General features: G+C 44.9%; 1 protein-coding gene across 2 annotated transcripts in view; it reads left to right on the forward strand.

The window, feature by feature from the left end:
• The window catches only part of DNAAF8 (dynein axonemal assembly factor 8), a 152,847-nt gene that overhangs the window by 122,053 nt on the left and 11,918 nt on the right, over positions 1-18,876 (forward strand). For both annotated transcript variants that reach the window (XM_043493524.1, XM_038420719.2), the window contains 5 exons: positions 210-272; positions 3,723-3,776; positions 6,113-6,282; positions 13,972-14,167; positions 17,600-17,694. In XM_043493524.1, the coding sequence (XP_043349459.1) occupies positions 210-272; positions 3,723-3,776; positions 6,113-6,282; positions 13,972-14,167; positions 17,600-17,694 (578 nt within the window). The remainder of the gene's footprint in view (positions 1-209; positions 273-3,722; positions 3,777-6,112; positions 6,283-13,971; positions 14,168-17,599; positions 17,695-18,876) is intronic.

The following is an 18,876-nucleotide window of genomic DNA, read 5'->3' on the forward strand; positions in this document are numbered from 1 at the left end:
TACAGGGTCACTCTGAATTCTTTCCTCCTGTTGTTTTCTCCATCGGGGGTCTTTATTCTGAAGAGCAATTCTTCCCTTGGGTGGTTTGCAGCTGTTTAAAGCCCACTCCTATTTCCATGGTACATATAGTTACAATTCTGATCTCAACAAGCAGTCGTGACCATCACACTAGGATTAGTCATAAAAAGCACATCTCTTTCCCTTTGCAGATTGCAAACGTCGCCCTGCTATGAAGTACCTGCCACCATCTGTCAGAGGTTCCAGGGCTGAAGGTAAGACCAGAAACATGGGCTCAGTTTGCTTTCAAATTATTCCCTATTCTTAAAATAAATATTCAAAAAATTATAATTCTGCAGCCTTTTGTCATATGCATCACCACTGCATTAATAAACCTGGGCTGCAGTTTGCAATCCCCTGTGCTTAGGTAGGACGGGGGACTGGTCATTCTCTGCAAGGGGTACCATGACGGGAGCAGCTTTAATTAACAGGTCAGGGTCTATAGGCGTCCTACTGTGGAGGCTGCCAGGGAGTATGCTGAATCAGTGCCCTGGTGACACCCTTTCCTTGACCATGACCCTTCCCTTCCCCTTTTGTGGGCTAGTGGGCTTCAGGCTGCTGGCCCACTGTGGGTTGTGGGTGATTTGATCACTGCAGCCCCTTCACTGGGTCGTGCCAGCATGAGGGGCTTGCAGCTTGGGTCAGATCAGCTTTTACTGGGGTCCAGGCAGGGACTTGCATCCTTGCTCTTGATTTCTGTTACAATATCATTTTGATAGACCTGCATCAGGAGTGGGAATAAACCAACAGTTTTGCAGATGGAGTAGAACACAGAAGGCGACCTGTGCACAAGTTCAGGCTGACCCGTGAAATGGTGCTGAAAGTGGCCAGCTTGGGTAATCACAAGATCCAGACTCTGTCCTTTGCTCACTGACCACAGCGTGGGGACACCTTTTACTCTAGGAGCCCCTCCAGCCAGTTCAGAAGGGTCCCTGGCAGTCTCTAGTGGGAGCTCATCCAGCCCTCCTGTCTGTCCAACACTGATAATTGTGTGTTCCCCATGACCATAGTATCTAAGCACCTGACAGTCTTTAGTATGTTTATCCTCACATCCCTCATGTAAGGCAGGGCAGTGCTATTATCTCCATTGCCCAGATGGGGAACTAAGTGATTTGCCCAGGGTCACATAGGAAATCTGTGTCAGAGCAGAGTGTTAAACCCAGATCTCTTCAGTCCTAAACTAGTGCCCTAATTGCTGGATAATTTACAGTGCTTTCTCTTTACATCCTTCCTCCTGTCCTGGACAGAGGAGCAGTCCCATCTAGGGTTGTCAAGGAAAGTAGGGCTAAACCTCACAGTTCCAAGAAGGACAGTCAGGCTTCCAAAAAACTCAAGAAGAAAATAGGTGCTATGGGGCTGTGATTGCTAAGGGTGTGTCTGCATTGCAGCTGGGAGATGTGGTTGTCAGCATGGAGCTTGAGCTAGCACATGGAAAATAGCAGTGTCGACATTGCAGCATAGTCAGCAGTGTGGGCTAGCCACCTAGCTCAGACCTAACTAGAACCGCCCCGTATACCCTGGTGTCCACACCATTGTTTATAGCACAATAGCTCGAGCTGAGCTAGTGCCAGACTGTCCATGCTGGGAATCACACCTCCCAGCTGCAGTGTAGATATACCCTGAGAGATTACCAGAGAGCTTCAAGGTCAGATCTGCCGCTTAGTCCTGCTTCCTATTCTACCAGAACAAAAAATAGCCATGGAAAGGTCTTATTAAAAGGAAGTGATCCAGCGGGTAGGCAGCTCCCAGATAAAGGGCTGTGGGAAATGGAAACCACGCTGTAATGAATTCAAAAGGAGTGTAATGACTTAGTCTGTTGCTAACAAACAGGATTTCCTGGTTTTGCTTTTTAAATCGAATGTAATGCTTGTTAAAGCAGCCAGACTGAAACCCCAGGAGACTGAAAGCCTTTACTTATATTTTATGTATAAAGTTACACTTCACTAAACAGGCAGCAACAGCACAAGCTTCCCCAGCAACATATATCCCAACAATTATGGTGAGGGATGTTCTATAGGGGTCTGAAGGGAGTTCAGTCTCCTTGGCCCTTCACTCCACTGGCTCCTCTGTTGAGAATGCCAGTAAAGGGGGACAGTTAGCTGGTTTTGTGACCTGTCTGCTGTAGCTGGACTGAGATCCACGAATTCATTCTATCAAAGAACCTTCAAGTGGTAATAACACTGCTCAGCCCTTGTGCATTTAGGCTGGAGATCAACCAGCCTAGAGGTGAAAGACTCCATATTCCATGGCTCGTCCCTTAAGTAATCCAGTCCCTTCATAGGGAATGATTTTATAAACATGAGTCAGGTTTCAGAGTAGCAGCCGTGTTAGTCTGTATCCGCAAAAAGAAAAGGAGTACTTGTGGCACCTTAGAGACTAACAAATTTATTTGAGCATAAGCTTTCATGAGCTACAGCTCACTTCATTGGATGCATGCAGTGGAAAATACAATGAGGAGATTTTATATACACAGAGAACATGAAACAATGGGTGTTACCATACACACTGTAACGAGAGTGATCAGGTAAGGTGAGCTATTACCAGCAGGAGAGAAAAAAAACTTGCTCCTGGTCTTCGGTGGCGGGTCCTTCATTCGCTCCGGGTCTTCAGCGGCATTTCGGAGGTGGGTCCTTCAGTGCCGCCAAAGACCCGGAGCAAGTGAAGGACGTGCCGCCAAAGACCCAGAGCGACTGAAGAAACCAGTTCTTCAGATTTTGGCAGCTCATCAGTGCTTGTGATTGAATGGTCTGTTTTATACAATTATCACTAAAGCCCTGAGCAGGACATCAAAGTAATTCATCTGTCACTTTTCTTCTGGAGCTGGGGGCTGGAAAACAGGGCTCCAGCAAACTACTCAATTCACATCAGGTGCTCTGGAGCAGGGGGGTTCAGAAGGCAATGGCCCCATCACTTTTTACTGACTGTAACAGTGAGCCACAGGGTGGAGGGGGCAGAGAAGAGCGAGCAGAGGGCAGGGTCTTGGGGGGGAAGAGGCAGTGTGGGAGCGGGGCCTTGGGGAAAGTGGAAGTGTGAGGGTGGGGGCTCAGGGAGAAGGGGCTGTATGGGGGCAGGGACAAGGTGACCGCTTGGGAAGAAGGGGCAGTGCACGGGTGGGGTTTCAGGGGAATGGGCAGTGCAAGGACGGGGCCTCAGGGGGAAGGAGCTGTGCAGGGGGGTGGGGCCGCGGTTTGGGCATTGATGGCCCCCTTCACTTTTAGGGAGCTTCCGCTGCTCCTGGTTCACATGTACCTTAAACTGGCCTTAAGCTTCCCATAGGTGCCCAGTGTAGGCCATCGCAGGTACCCTGTCAAACAGGAAAACCATTCATACCTAAGATCTCATCGGGGGCCTGACTCTCAGTTATACTAAGGCCCTTGACACTGCTCTGGTAGTGTAAAGGGACCCTAAAGTGGGTGGGAATTGTCCCTGAGACTACTCACTATTCAGTGAGCAGAGTACGTGGACTTTGACAGGATTTGCTGGTGTTCAGCACTTCTGAAATCAAGCCGTGTAAGTCCTGATGTGATATTTGAAAACAAAGCTTACATCATGAAAAGCGTCTGTGTAATTGCCATATGTCGCAGTACAGCAGAGATGACAATAGTCCCAACTGCTGTCTCAAAGCAATGCTCACTTATTAAAGTCAATTCACTGTTCTTCTATAGGGGGAGAGACTCGCAAAGGCCACGCAGAACCATTGTTCACCTACATGCAAGCAGGTGAGGAGGGCAGGGTTCTCTCTCTCTGTCTCACTCTTACACATAGTTGTTATTTGGCAAATATCCCTGGGGGGAAAGTGGGTTTAACAAGGCCTTTGTGGAGCCAGCTTGGATAGATACCAACATGGACCAAGCAAAAGGATGACAGTTAGAATTGCACAAGATGTTTCCCTGGGCTTGAACAGAGACAGTGATATACACGCCCTTGTCTAAACATCCCAGGAACCTGACATTTGCTTCTCTTGAGGCTGTATTGATTTAAAGCCACCCACACACCCAAAGGAAAGAAACAGACCTCTCCAGTTTAGGAGTGTACATGAAGCCAATGCAACAGTTTGGCTTCCACCCCCTTTAAAGCAACACTAACTTAGACACTTGGCCAAACCTTGGCCACCAGGATGGGAGTTGAGGGTATCACAGAACAGAAGAAAAGGTAATAAAGGCTAGAAAAGCATTGGCAAAACCTGGGACGACCAGAGAGCAGTCAGAAGTGATGGGGGAAATCAGCCAGGACCTTTGGGGAGCACCAGAGGCCTACAAATTAAGGGCTATAGTAACACGTGATCAGCATGGCGAATTCCCATTGATATGAGGGCAATTAACTGATTGAATCTGGGACAGTGTATGGCTCTTAGGGGAATCTGAAGATGTCAGTTCTGCAGGCTTATCTGAAGGTAAGAACGTGCACACCTTCAGGTGTGGATAATTTATATACATATGTATAAATATGCAGCACCTATTGTTAACCACATACCAGAAAGAATAGGAATGTTTGTCCTTAAACACAGCAGATGGTGAGTAAAACATCTTGAGGACAATGACTACTTATGTAACAATATGTAATTTAGATTGCCATTCTATACACCAGTAGCTGTGGGTAGCAGGGAGGTTTGCCTCTGCATAGCAAGCTGTTGCTATGGCATTTACCTTTCTGTTCAAGGATTTTGTACAGAAAATATGTGATCCTATAATGTAAGAGCTCCCAGAAGAAAATGGGTTAATTTGTCTCACTGAGATGTACACAGAATGAGGGGCATGTTGTTATTTTTTATCTGGCTCCAAATTGCTCTGTGTCATGAATCAATAACGTGTCTCTTGCCATTTGAAAAGAACTTCATGCATCAAATTATATGTAGTATCACTGATGCTTCATTGCATTGACATCTGTATAATCAGTAACATGGTACATTGAAAACATAAAGTGACATCTGATGTATGCAAACAGATAATAATGGTAACCGTATTAGAAGCCTACGATACTTATTATTACATGCTTCATGCTAGCTGACATGGTTAGGCACCAAGAGCTGACAGGTCCCAGTTCACTGTTTCTGACATTACATTTTGCCAACAAGTCTTAAAAAGATGTTATCAGGATAAAAATAATTGTACTCCTAATAATATGGTGCTTTCGATTACCGAGACTGCTAGAATTTTAAATGGCAGTTATTTAAATGTCAACACTTGCACAGTTTGTTTGCTTTATGCATTTCCCCCAGTGAGGACAGTGAAGCTAGCCTGATCAGTTTCACTTTCCATTTCTAGTCAGTTTCTTTTTGTGGCTCTCAGGCATATGCACAGTGATGCTGAGCTCAGTTCTCAGCTCTGCAGAGGGAAGTTTGGGTCACACGCAAAATGTGACCCAAACTCAGGGTCAGATCCTCAGTGGCTCAGGATCCTCAGTGATATTTAGACATCTAACTCCCACCAAAATCATTGGCAGTTGTGTGCCTAAGTACCCTTAAGAATCTGAGCCTTTAGACCTAAGCTATTTGACAGTGCCCTTCTAAACTGCATATTCCTAGTAGGGAAACAGAAACATATGGGATCTAAATAAAGAATGATAAGGATTCAATGGTTGCCATAAGGATTGCATCATATATCCTGTGGTAACTTTGGCTTGGTTCTGATCTTATATTACATGGAAAAGGGAATTCGATTATCAAGTTTAACATATGCAAAATTAGCATCCCACATGAAGATCTGATATGAATTGATTCTGGATCTACAAACTTGTGGTATAAAATGTTTGGAACTATAGGTAGTGCTCACAGATATTCAGGTATCGGATAGAATCACCCTTCTGGCCTTGGCTGGTCTGGATATATTTTAAAACTAAATATTAAACCATATCCACATCCTTATTCTGTATTTGCTTGGTTCTGTCAGTAGAATCATGTGGAGCATACCAGCTGCTGTTAAAAGTCCTTGTTCTTTAGATGCCTGTCCCAGCTGACAAACGATTACGTTGTTTGCCTTTAAAATTACTGAGAGTGAGTTCCAATGCTCAGTGCTTTAAACATCTTTGGTTTCACTGTAATGCTTTTTTGTTACAGGAGCCCAGCTTCTTTGTACTGTGTTGCTGATCAAACCTGGTGTCTGGGCTCATAGCCTTGCTAGAATCCTCCAAAAACTAGACCTAGAAAAATTCAGCCTTGTTGGGATGAAACACATAAGCCTGAAACCAGACATTGTCTTAAGACTCCTCTCATCTGAAGCTAAACAGGTTTGTTAAAAAACAGGCAGATCTACAACTGCACTAGCACTTAAAACGGTCCAGCTGCAGGATGTGCTGATAGAATTCATTCCTATTAAAGCAAAAACTCCAGTCCAGGATTCCTCTGTAGTTGTCACAGGTGAATTCTACAAAATAATTAAATCTGCACTGCGTGTCAGATAGAAAGAGAGTTATATCACATGGCACAAAGAAACAGACCAGGTTTCTCTGAAAGAAAAATTCTGAGCATTTGGGTGACATGCAGATGCTGTTTAGGAGGAAACCTCCTATGAACTGAATACGTTATTAAGTAAACTTCCTAATTCATAATGAGTCCTATTACATTTCCAATCGAAGCTCAACTGTTGAGGTTCTAGAGTCTTTAAAAATGACCTGCAAGTAAAACAAAATTGGGCTTGTGTCTTTTTTGCTTGATAATAAAGAGGCATGAACATTGTTTTTTCAGTTGAGAGAATTTAGTTTTTTGCTTTTTTTTTTTTTAATATTAGAATTTCAGATTCTCTCTAGCCTGGAAGATTCTGTACTGACTGGAGAGGTAGTGAAATGATGACATGACAAGAGCCAAGAGAGTAAAAATGTTGAGCAACTGAGACCAGAAGGGATTTTTATTTTTAAAATCTTTGGATTTTATTGGTTTCATTAACATCTATTTAACATCACCGTTTAATAACATTTTAGATAGATGAAGTCTTTGTTAAAGATCCAACACGCCCTCCTGATTGGGGCTGCATAGTTCCCTACCTACCCTGTGAATATCCCAGCAAGTCAGACTGCCTAAGCAGGCCTACTTTGCTTTCCCCTCAGAGGCTATAAACAATGTACTTGGCCACAGTTCTAAGCAAGCACATTGATTCTCAAAGTGAAAGCATTATAGAAAAAACATATTAAAAACCATAAAACAACCTACACACGCTAATAAGCTTACCAGAGATCACTCCAACTCCAACGGCCCTGGCAAGAGTCAGTCCTTCAAACCCCACCAAAGGTTTTTTTCTGTGGCTGCGTGGCCATAACCACCATGGCTCAGAACAAGCACACCCTTGCATCTATGAGTCCCTCCTTTATACAGTTTGGGCCTCTGATCTTGTCCCTGTGTTACGGATGATCAGCAGACAAAGGTCCAACCCTCAGGGCAAAGTTTCAAAAGGTTGAGTTCTTGCATACCAAAGAGGGTACATTTGCATACATCTACCCCTAGAGATTTTGAGAAACCCACATAACTTTAAAAGTTCATTCTTATCTGAAAATCATTTGCTTTGAAGCTCATTACCCCCTTCGGGGTTTACATCCGCCATGTCTCCCCCGACAGGTGTTACGTCCAATCCCACAATAACACAGAAACATTTGCATTTTTAATACAATGATCTCCTAAAATACTTAAATTTAATTCAGGAAGATTGAACTTAATTCAATAAGGTTTGTCCAAGACATAGCAGGAAATTGCTCTGTCGCTATATTCTAAAACAGGGGAAATCAATTATCTTTTTGTCAAGGTCCAAATTTCTTCGTCAAGGTATACTCAAGGTCCAGACTCCAGAAAAAATAATAACAATCATGATCATAATAAGTAAATTAAAAGATTTTGCTGACTGTTCAAAAGTGCCTGACCTGTGGTCTGCATATTGACTACCCCATTCTAAAGTAACAAACAAGCAGGTGGGAAAACTTTTCTTTAAAGAAAATAAAGAACACTCTCAACCTCTGTTTCTACATCACAACAAAGGCAAAAAAGACACAAACCCATCTTTTACAAAAAACTCCTTGTAGGTCACCATTAAGGGAGATGTGGGGTTATTGGGAGTGGGTGGTAAAAGCTGTATGCAATTTGAGTATATCATAAGATTAAAAAAATAAAGAGGGGGTGGTTTTCCTTTGGCCACCAGAAACATACACGTATTTGAACGGCTATTTAAAAAGATCCAGTGTCTCTCAGAGATGGAGGGGGTGGGAAGCTTTAGAGAGCTGTTGTTTCATCTGAACTTCTTGACTTATTCTTGTGTTTTTCCAGCTCTCCAGAGCAGCTGCTGAGCATTGATTTAGTTCCTTTAAAGAGCCGATGACTAATGAGTTCAAATATTACAAAATATTGTTTGTTTGTTCATGGGAAAAAGCAGGTTTTATTATTTCGGCAGGTGAGAAAGTGGAGATAATAGACTGGCTGTAGCAGTGGGGAATGAAGAGCAGGAAGTACTGTATACTGTTCAGGGTTCTGATCCCCATTCACAGAGAATGTCTGAGAGTCTTTCAGCCATGAGGCCAGCTTTTCAGAAGAGCCCAGGGTCAGATCTCCAAGGGCTCAGCTAGACTTTCACAAGAGCTCAGCTCCCAGTTAGGCACCTAATTAAAGAGGCAGATTTTCAAAAGCACATTTTGGGTGCTGGACTCTTCTGAAAATCTGGCTAAGTGTCACAATGGGAATTGCTGGCTGCTGAGCCATTTTGCAGCTCTGGCCCTATTTAAATGCCTGCATGGGAGCTGGGCATCTTTGTAAGTCTGGCCCCAACAAAGGGCCAAATGTTCCAATTGCTGAGCGTCCTGCAGCTCCTAGGGAAGCATGTGCAGCCAATGTGCTGAGCGCTTTTGAAAATCCAGCCATGAATTTTGGTGACTAAATGGGAGCTGAGCACTTGAAAACCTAGTCCTGACTGCAAGTGCTGAACCCTTCTAAAAGTGCTGTCCGTGGTCTCCCATCTCCTTCTCATTTGGGACCTTATCCAAAATGCACAGAAGTCACTGAAGGACTCCTATGGGCTTTGGATTTATTCTGACATATACATACTATTTGAAGTCAGATCAGATATTGGCATTTTTCCCAGTAACATGACAGCTACTAGTGTGTCCTTTCTTTTTCTAAGGTATTGGTTACATGCATGCCAACTAATACCTACAGCAACATGATCACTATTCTGACTTTGTAATCTTAAATACTAACATAGAACAGCTTCTTTGAGTTACTGCCCCATGGATGCTCCACCAGAGGTGGTGTGCACACCTGTGCACTCTTGATCAGAGAGTTTTGTCAGCGGTGCCTGTAGCTCTGTGCCTGCGTCCCATGCTTCCTCGGGCATTGGTATGAGGGCATATAGGAAAAAGTTGACCCACCTCCCCACTAGTTCCTTCCAACCATGCTGGCTTGAGATGGAGTTTGCAGTGTCCACTAGCTAGCTGACCCAGCTGGTTTATTTTTTATTTTATTTTGTCTTATCTTGATAATATTCTTTATTCCTTTTTTTATAGCACAGTCTTTTGCTTTTGGGAGGGAGGAATTGCCCTTTCCCTTTTTTTCTTTGCGATCAGGGCCTTTCTGCTCTTGGCTCCTGCCAGTCTGTGGTCTTTTCTGGTAGGTTATGCCCAATAACCTGGGATTCCAGTTCTGCCAGCCTTGCCACAGGTCTCTTCCCCTCAATAATGAGCACTCCAACTGCCTCTGCTGCGTTGAAGGGTCTTGCATCCCAGCCAAGTGTAAGATGTGCTCCAGCTTCAAGAGCAGGGACCAGCAGTATCTTGACTCCCCATCCTCCATACATCAGCCTCAGTCACTCACAGCTCTCCAGTGGCTTCCTCAGCCCTGGCAAGCAGATATCATAGAGCAGCTTTGGTCACCCAGAAGTCTTCTAAGTGTAAGAGACCCCACTCCCCTGAAAGAGACCAAGAGGAGGGAAAAGTCATCACTAAGACCAGGGAGCAAGGAGACCTCATGTCCCAGTGCGAGTACTGCTAAGGCTGTCATGGTACCAAGATGCTGGCACCACCAAGAAAGTCTTCTACTACTAAGCTGCTTGCCATGAAGCCTTTCAACAAGTAACCCCATGTGGCAGCTTCATTGGATCAGACTCCTCCAAATTGAAGGACCCCTGAAAGGGCAAGGACTCTTTAAAAAAGCTGTCTTCACCCCACCTGGTACCATTTCCCTCTACCCATAGCTATCAAAAGTATACAGACCAACCATCTGTACCATCTCTGGTATCATCCAGGTTCCTCTCTCATGAGGACCTCTGGGTTATGGAAGATCCCTAATCCCCTCTGTTGAAGAGTATGTGGGGGATTTCCCACCAGTGCCCACTAGAACCGGCATGCCCTCCAGCACTGATTAATGATCAGATTTGATCATTAATCAAAGATTAATCTGTTGGTTACAACATGGCTGCCCATCTCTCCTCAGTCCCCTGTACTCATCCAAGCATGAGTAGTGGCACCTTTAACTTCTCCACTGGAGACAGGAGAGGACATTTCCTTGGACTCAGCCTCCATTTAGGATTCCATCCCTTTCGAATTCCAGACTCCTCCTTTGAGACCCCTGTAACCAGTCAGCATATGACCCATCACCTTTGATAGGAAAATCCCTGGGTCCCATTCCTTTCCTTTATGCCCCCCCTCAGTAGGCCTTATGGAACCCTTGGGCCCCTTACGATGACCAGCTCTACAGGGTGCCCTCATGCAAAATGACCTGTGAAGATCAACAGCCATCAGCACTTCAGGACTCTCTTCCTCAAGAAAAGTCTCTGGAGAAACAGGACTTAAGGGTAGAGGAGGAGACACAACAGTCCTCCTCCTGTCGAGACAAGGCAGCTCTGCCTCCTCTGCCATCTTACACAGATTATTTCAAGGCTTTTCAAGACCTAAAGAAAAGCTTTAGTGAATCTGTTTTCAAGCCTGTTCTGAGTCACCTGCTCAGCACCTTCCTCTGTGCTGAGATACTACTCATAAATTCCCTGACGTGGAGCACCCATAGGGATAGTAACTCAAAGAAGAGAGGTTACTTGCTTTCTACAGTGACTGGACTTCTTCAAGATTTTTTGTCCCTGTGGGTACTCCACCAACTGCTTTCCTTTCCCCTCAGCTTCGGAGTCCTGCTGGGCTTCGAAGTTGAGAAGGAACTGGAGCAGTGGCAGGCCTTTGTACTGGAGCACAAAGAGTTGTAAGAGTGCAGGCATAGACCCATGAGCACTGCTGACTAAATGGGTGTGCACATTCTCTCATGGAGCATCCATCTCAAGGAACTCCAGTTCCTGGACAGGTGAGTAACCTCTCATTCTTAGTAACTTTTGGCGAATGGCACATGATACAAATGTTTGCTGTGGTTTTCTAATCACATTAGTTACAATAGTACTTTTTATCTGAAGATTCAGGGTCCATAGTAATGTTAATCTAAAAATGAACATGAAGGCCAAATCAACAGAGCTGAAGTTCTTCTTCAGATCTAAGCCCCAACCTAATGAGTGTGGTTCTGCACTCAGATGACTACAGTAGGCACAAATTGTACCTCTTCATTCTTTAGATCTATTCCTTGTGTAGATTCAGAATCCTCTATTCAGACTTTGGGGGATGGGAGGAAAGATTTTGCTGCTTTTTAGTCCTGCTAGGCCTGCAGAGCCAACACACAGCTGGATTCTGATCTTTCTTGTGCCTTGAGGGAATTGTTTACTAAGTTCCAATCAGTTACACATGTGCTGCACAAGGCACATTGCAGACTGTGAGGTTTCATGGGAGTAAATGAGGGCACTGTTTGGCCTATAGAACCTTTACTACCAGTGGCGGTGCACTAGAAGGAAAGAAGCCAACTTGATTATCTGGTCCCAGCGTGAGTTTTCAGTGTCAGTAGTTAGAAACATCACCTGAAAATGAAACACATTTGCTAGGGAGCCATTGCAAGACAATAAATCTAGATTCCCTGCACTGGCATTTGTACTGGCTTTTTTTTCATAACTTTAAAATAATAGCATTAGCACTGTTAAAAAGTTTTCAAACGGGATGTTTTTTCATTGAGAAATTACCTTTATTGTATGAAAAAAATTGTAAAATTCTGTTATCCTAAAAATATTCTTTTGCTAAAAGTCTTTTGTGACATTTTAATTGAAAATTTTATCAACATTTTTATCAAACATGTTTGAAACAGGTATTGAAATGGATATCAGCATTTGTAATTTGCTAGTGACATTTAGATAATGCTCTGGATAATATCCTTGATAAACAAATTTCTATCAAACATTTCCAAAAAATGAAAAATGCATCTGTTTCACTCGATGAAACAGAAACACATTTTTGAAAAAATTGAAATGCACTCTGAAATTCTTGATTCGAAAAATTGAAATATATTCTGTGTTGTTAAAATTCTTCCGCCAGTGCTCAACAGCACTTTTTTATCACAGCACAGCCCTGTGAAGTTTTTCTATATATATTTTCAGGTTTCAGAGTAGAGTAGCTGTGTTAGTCTGTATCCGCAAAAAGAAAAGGAGGACTTGTGGCACCTTAGAGACTAACAAATTTATTTGAGCATAAGCTTTCATAGGCTACATCTCACTTCATCGGATGCATGCAGTAGAAAATACAGTGGGGAGATTTTATATACACAGAGAACATGAAACAATGAGTGTTACCATACACACTGTAACGAGAGTGATCAGGTAAGGTGAGCTATTACCAACAGGAGAGAAAAAAAACCTTTTGTAGTGATAATCAAGGTGGGCCATTTCCAGCAGTTAACAAGAATGTCTGAGGAATAGTAGGGCGGGCGGGAGGAGAGGGGGAATAAACATGGGGAAATAGTTCTACTTTGTGTAATGACCCATCCACTCCCAGTCTTTATTCCAGACTCCAACAAGAGACTGCTGAATTGGAATTAATTTGCAAACTGGATACAATTAATTTAGGCTTGAACAAAGACTGGGAGTGGATGGGTCATTACACAAAGTAAAACTATTTCCCAATATTTATTCCCCCCCGCCCTACTGTTCCTCTCATGTTCTTGTCAACTGCTGGAAATGGCCCACCTTGATTATCACTACAAAAGCCCCCCCCCCCCCCGCTCTCCTGCTGGTAATAGCTCACCTTACCTGATCACTCTTGTTACAGTAAAAAGAAAAGGAGTACTTGTGGCACCTTAGAGACTAACAAATTTATTTGAGCATAAGCTTTCATGAGCCACAGCTCACTTCATCAGATGCATGCAGTGGAAAATACAGTGGGGAGATTTATATACACACTGTATTTTCCACTGGGGAATGCTCACTATTAGCTGGAAAGGGAGTTTTCTCCAGATGTTTACAAGGGTTGAAAATGATGTCTAAGCTGCATTGTAGCAAATTGTGTTCCTTACCAGCCATGAATTAACTCCTTCTCTCCCTATCCATATTCCCTGAACTGAGGATGTGTGCGGCCATGGACCACATATGCCAGAGTGGAATATTATAACATCCTCAGGGAAACCGGGTTTTGTTTTGGTTCTTCCAGAGGATTTATCTTAAAACACCACTAGACCTATGTATGTATGTATGTGTGTGTGTGTGTTAAAGCTGCCATGTTGGATTGAACCAGGGGCTTCCAGAGCTAAAAGTGAAAGCTGCTACAGCTTGAGCTAAACAGACATGGGTCCCTAACTGGTGCTGTAACAGACTCATATTCTCTGAGGATCGGGTGCAGAGTGGGCCATGTAACATACACTGTCCAGTGGGCTGCAAGTGCACATATACTGGTTTGGTGATCTTGGGAGGATATTGTGACAGCTCTGTCTAGAGAGATTATGGCCATTTATAGTGTACAGAGGACAGGAAGCAGGGAAGATTGACCAGTGTGTTTGCTTATGGTATGGATGTTGTTAGCCATTGGAAGTTTGCCAGGTGTATCTAATACTCAACAGGAATCAGTGTAATCTCTTTCTCTCCCCGCTTTTCTTTTCAGGAGCCTGCAATTTTGGAAGCTCACTGCAGCTACCTCACCTCTGGTTCCTCCCTTGTGTTGTGCCTGCAGAGACAGAATTCTGTAAAAAAGCTGGTAGACTTATTGGGGCCAGAGGACCCTACGCTGGCTCAAACATTAGACCCATGCTTTTGGAGGGCTCAGTACGGTGCCAGCTCAGTCCAAAATGGATTTTACGGTGGGTCTCCAAGTTAAGAAAAATTTGTTTAAGGGACTCACATATGCCAAGGGAAACAAATATACACTGCTACTATTTCTTCAAGCGTTGTCAGCCTAGAGCAACCCTTGGGAGGCTCCTCCACACTGCACCAAAGTCCAGAAGCCTATGGAAAGCTTTGGCTGTTGTACAGTGGCTGTGCAGAATTCTAGTAGAGATGTATAAACAGGCATGGCCCCATTGCAGTCTCGGTTCTGGCCAAAGCCACCAAAGTGGTAAGTCAGAATTCCCTTTGATCTCTTGACTTTCAACTCTGTGGTCTTCTCGTCTTTCTCCCTAGTTGGAGTTGGTTGTCATTCAAATAGCTAAATCAGATATTAGACACATGAGTAGTTTTTAAAATAAATCAGGTTTCAGAGCAGCAGCTGTGTTAGTCTGTATCCACAAAAAGAAAAGGAGGACTTGTGGCACCTTAGAGACTAACAAATTTATTTAAAGCTTATGCTTAAATAAATTTGTTAAAATAAATCAGTAAGCTTTAGAAGGCACATGGATTTTGGTTCCATAGGTACCATTCTCTATCCCCGTTAGGTTAATTAGGTTTTTCTGTTTAGTTCCACTCCATGTCACCAAATCACCCTCCTTCCCCATCCCTCTCCATGCTGGACTTGAGGGCACTCAGCAGATTGATCTGCATGTTCAAGGTCAGGATGATGACAGTCTCCTTCAGAGCTTTTCTAAATTCATAAGGGTGGCTTGCCGCTCTCTACTTCAAAGACTCATACTTCCATCCATCCATCCGGCCAGCTTACAGATGGGAAGTATCTTTTTTGCATCCAACAGGATCTGCGCCAGTAGAGAGTTCTATTGTTTGGCCTTTCTGTTACATACACAGTATTTACCAACTGCCTTGTTCCGACAGCAGCTCCCTTGCAAAGAGAGAGAATCCACATCTTCCTCTATACAGATGCCTCAAGGAATGTAGTTCATCCTTCAAGAGTTGTTCACTATTCCAGTCCTTGAGTTTATGGATAAACCAAGAGAAATCCGTCTCCACTTCCACTCAGACAATCCCATCCATGGGAGTAACTGAAGATTAGGATTTACCTGCCTGAAAGATTTGAAGAAATACTCAGAACTGTTTAATTAGCGCAAACCCATCCTGAAAACCCCACTTCTCTTGTTCCTAACAGGTTGATAGATTTGCATATCCTGAAAACTCTGTGAATGAGACCTCGTCAGGCATGGTTCAAAAAGGTCAAAGTATTTCAGAAAATCAGTGTATTTCCTATCAGTGTATCTCCTATGAGTTCACGCTGATTTACATCAGCTGATGGTTTGGCCCCAGAGTGCTTATTCCTCAAAAGATCACACAGCCCATACAATGTCTGCAGAAGGGTCCCTTAGAATCACTAGTCCCATCCATTTCCTCAGTCACATAGCTGAGCAAGTTGACACCCACAATCGGTGTACACCTGTATGTAGACACCAGATTACACACCAGTGTACTGGAGCTGAAACTAATTTGGCTGGCATATAACATCTTCCTTCCACACGTTCCAGGGAAGGCAATACAGCTGTTGACAGTGTACTCTGTAATTTGTCAAGGCAGGGCAGGGTCCAACCTGCTGTGCCAAGAAACAGTCCATCTTTGGAAACAGGGCATTCATCAGTTCATCATACCCCTCCTCCATGCAAGGAAAAAGCGCTTGAAGACACATTGAGGAGGAAGAGCAGTATTCAGCATGGACCGATCAGCGATCAAGAGGGAATTATCCAAGAAGATTTCTTTGCCATATGAAAAAACACCAAGTGCCCTTATGTTTGCTCCAGACAAAGGCAAAATTTCTGGCTCCCTGCCAGATGTCTTCTTACCAAACTGGAGCAGACACTAATTGTGTGGTTTCCTCCCATAGCAGCAGTCCCTAGAGTAGTCAAGAAAAATCAAGCAAAACACACAGCTAGAATTCTGCTGATAGCACCAAACTGAGCCATGCAGTTTTAATACTAGTAGTTGACCAGCCTGTACCACTTCCTTCTTTTCTGGACCTTCTTTTTCCACACCAAGGTCCAAGGGTATCTAATGCCTTGTGGCCCTGCATCTTGTGTGATCATTTACAATTGTGCAAAGGGGCTGGAAAAGTCTCCTGTTCTGATTTGGGAGCATTTTACACCCACTCTGCAGAGGTTTAAATGACTTTCACAAGGTGTAGGGCAACGGCAAATCAGGCCTAAGGGCTCTGCAACTGGCAGCATGACTTGCGCACCGGTGATCATTATATTATAAACTGCTGGGGCCAGGGCTGTCTCTCACGTTATGTCTGTACTGACTGAAGACTCCGGGAGTTATTGTACCACAAATTAATATTCATATTTTGAGTCTGTGCAGCCTGCAATGGTGACCACTCTCCAGAGGGTAGCAGGCTTTGGTGCAGTGAACTGTTGCATCCCAGGATCATGGGTCTGTCCCGACATATCGACAGTCTGCTTGAATTCCAGTCCAGGGGAATAATGTTTCTTTCTCCAGTGTCTTCCAAGCAATGTAAATACAGCCTCATAGCACTCCTGTGCTGTACGAAAATCTCATTATTCCTATTTTGCAGAAGGGGAAACTGAGGCATGTGGTGGTTAAATGACTTTCCCAGCACCTCTCCAGTCTGTTAGTGTCACATCCAGGATTGGGACCCAGACCTCCTGCCTCCCAGTCCTGTGCTTTAATCACAAGTCTATCCTCCTCCCCTTGTATCCCCCCCACCCATATTGTCCCACTCTCCAAAATCCTGACATCATCAGAGGTGCAGAGTGGGGCAAGATTAAACAACACATTTTGCCTCGTGTCTGAGCTGTGCCTATTGATGAAAATACTGAGCCACTAAAGTAATAACAGAGTGACTATCCCAGCTGTGTTCCCAGTAACTACCTGTTGTAGTGGTGCTTGTGATGATGACAGCTATGATGCTCATTCCCTCTGGGAGCGGCTGATATTTAAAGGGAAAGAAAGGGCCAAATTCTGTTCTAAGTTATGCTACTGTAAGTTATCACCACCAGTGTTACTGAGATCATTAGTAGCTCCCTCCCATCCAATAACACCTGACTGATGTGATCTAGACAGCATGGGAGCCATGGTAGTGGATTGTCACCGCAGTGTGAACTGTTTCACTGATTACCTCAAATGATTCCCATTATTACCCTGCTAGGAAATGAAAGGAGTCTTGTTTTGTATGAAGAACAAGCTGAGAAATAATAAAGCAAAATCAAAATACCAAGAAGACAATGAAGCAAATGTAAATATCATGGTTTTAGATGTTTGCGGTGTCTGTATATAACAGCTGCCCTTTAAATCAATTACTTCAGTAAGTTGCACGCCACCAGTCCTGCAGGTAGATGAGTGTGAGCCTAAAGAATGTTTAATTCCTGGCCTGATAGAATCCTCTCCTTATGTCTGTCTGTCAGGCTCCAGATCCTATCACGCTGCTGTCCAAGATATGAAGTTGTTTTTTCCAGAAGGGCTGTGCTGTGCCGATTGCCGGGTGCTAAAGGAAGAAGAGGTAGGATTCTGCCCTGTCCTGAAGAATGTCCTGCTCTATCAGAGCAATAATTGTGGCCCTAGTACCCCAGGACTCTGATCCTCTTCCTCTTTTATATTCCCTATGGGCAGGAGCGGTGGAAGTACACTAAAAGTGGGATGGCCAAAGGCACCTGAACTGTGTCCCTGCCCCCCTGCACTGCCTCTTTCCCCTGAGCCCTCACCCTTGCATCGCCCCTTTCCCCTAAGCTCCCACCCTTGCACTGCCCTTTCCCCCGAGGCCCCCTCCTTACACCGCCCCTTCCCCCTGCGCCCTTGCTCCCACTCTCGCACCACCCATTCCCCTAGAGCTCCCGCCCTCACACCACCCCTTCCCCCGTGCCCTCGCTCCCGCCCTCGTACCGCCCCTTCCCCCCGTGCTCTTGTTCTCACCCTCGCACCGCCTATTCCTCTTGAGCTCCCACCCTTGCACTGCCCCTTCCCCTCGCAGCCTCGCACCACCCGTTCCCCTAGAGTTCCGGCCCTCGCACTGACCCTTCCCCCCGCACCCTCGCTCCCACCCTCGCACCGCCCATTCCCCTAGAGCTCCCGCCCTCGCACCACCCCTTCCCCCCGTGCCCTCGCTCCCACCCTCGCACCACTCCTTCCCCTGTGCCCTCATTCCCACCCTCACACCGCCTATTCCTCTTGAGCTCCCACCCTTGCACTGCCCCTTCCCCCTGTGCCCTCGTTCCCACCCTCGCACCGCCTATTCCCCTTGAGCTCCTGCCCTCGCATGGCCTCTTCCCCGCTGCACCCTCGTTCCCACCCTTGCACTGACCATTCTCCTTGAGCTCCCGCCCTTGCACCACCCATTCCCCCCAAGACCCCTCCCCCCACTTGCTCCTCTCCACCCCTTCCCCCATTGTTCACCCTTATGGCAGTAAAAAGTGGAGGGGGGCATGGTCCCCTGGCTCTCTCTGTTCTGGTGCCCCGCCTATGGGTGCCTTTTCTGTCTACCTAAGCATTGACTGTAGTAAAGCTTTTAATACTGTCGCGCATTACCTTCTCATAAGCAAACTAGGGAAATACAACCTAGATGGAGTTGCTATAAGGTGGGTGCATAACTGGTTGGAAAACCGTTCCCAGAGAGGAGTTATCAGTGGTTAACAGTCAAGCTGGAAGGGCATATAGAGTGAGGTCTTTCAGGGTTCGGTCCTGGGTC

Source organism: Dermochelys coriacea, chromosome 10 (assembly GCF_009764565.3).
Source record: "Dermochelys coriacea isolate rDerCor1 chromosome 10, rDerCor1.pri.v4, whole genome shotgun sequence".
Taxonomy (NCBI): domain Eukaryota; kingdom Metazoa; phylum Chordata; order Testudines; family Dermochelyidae; genus Dermochelys; species Dermochelys coriacea.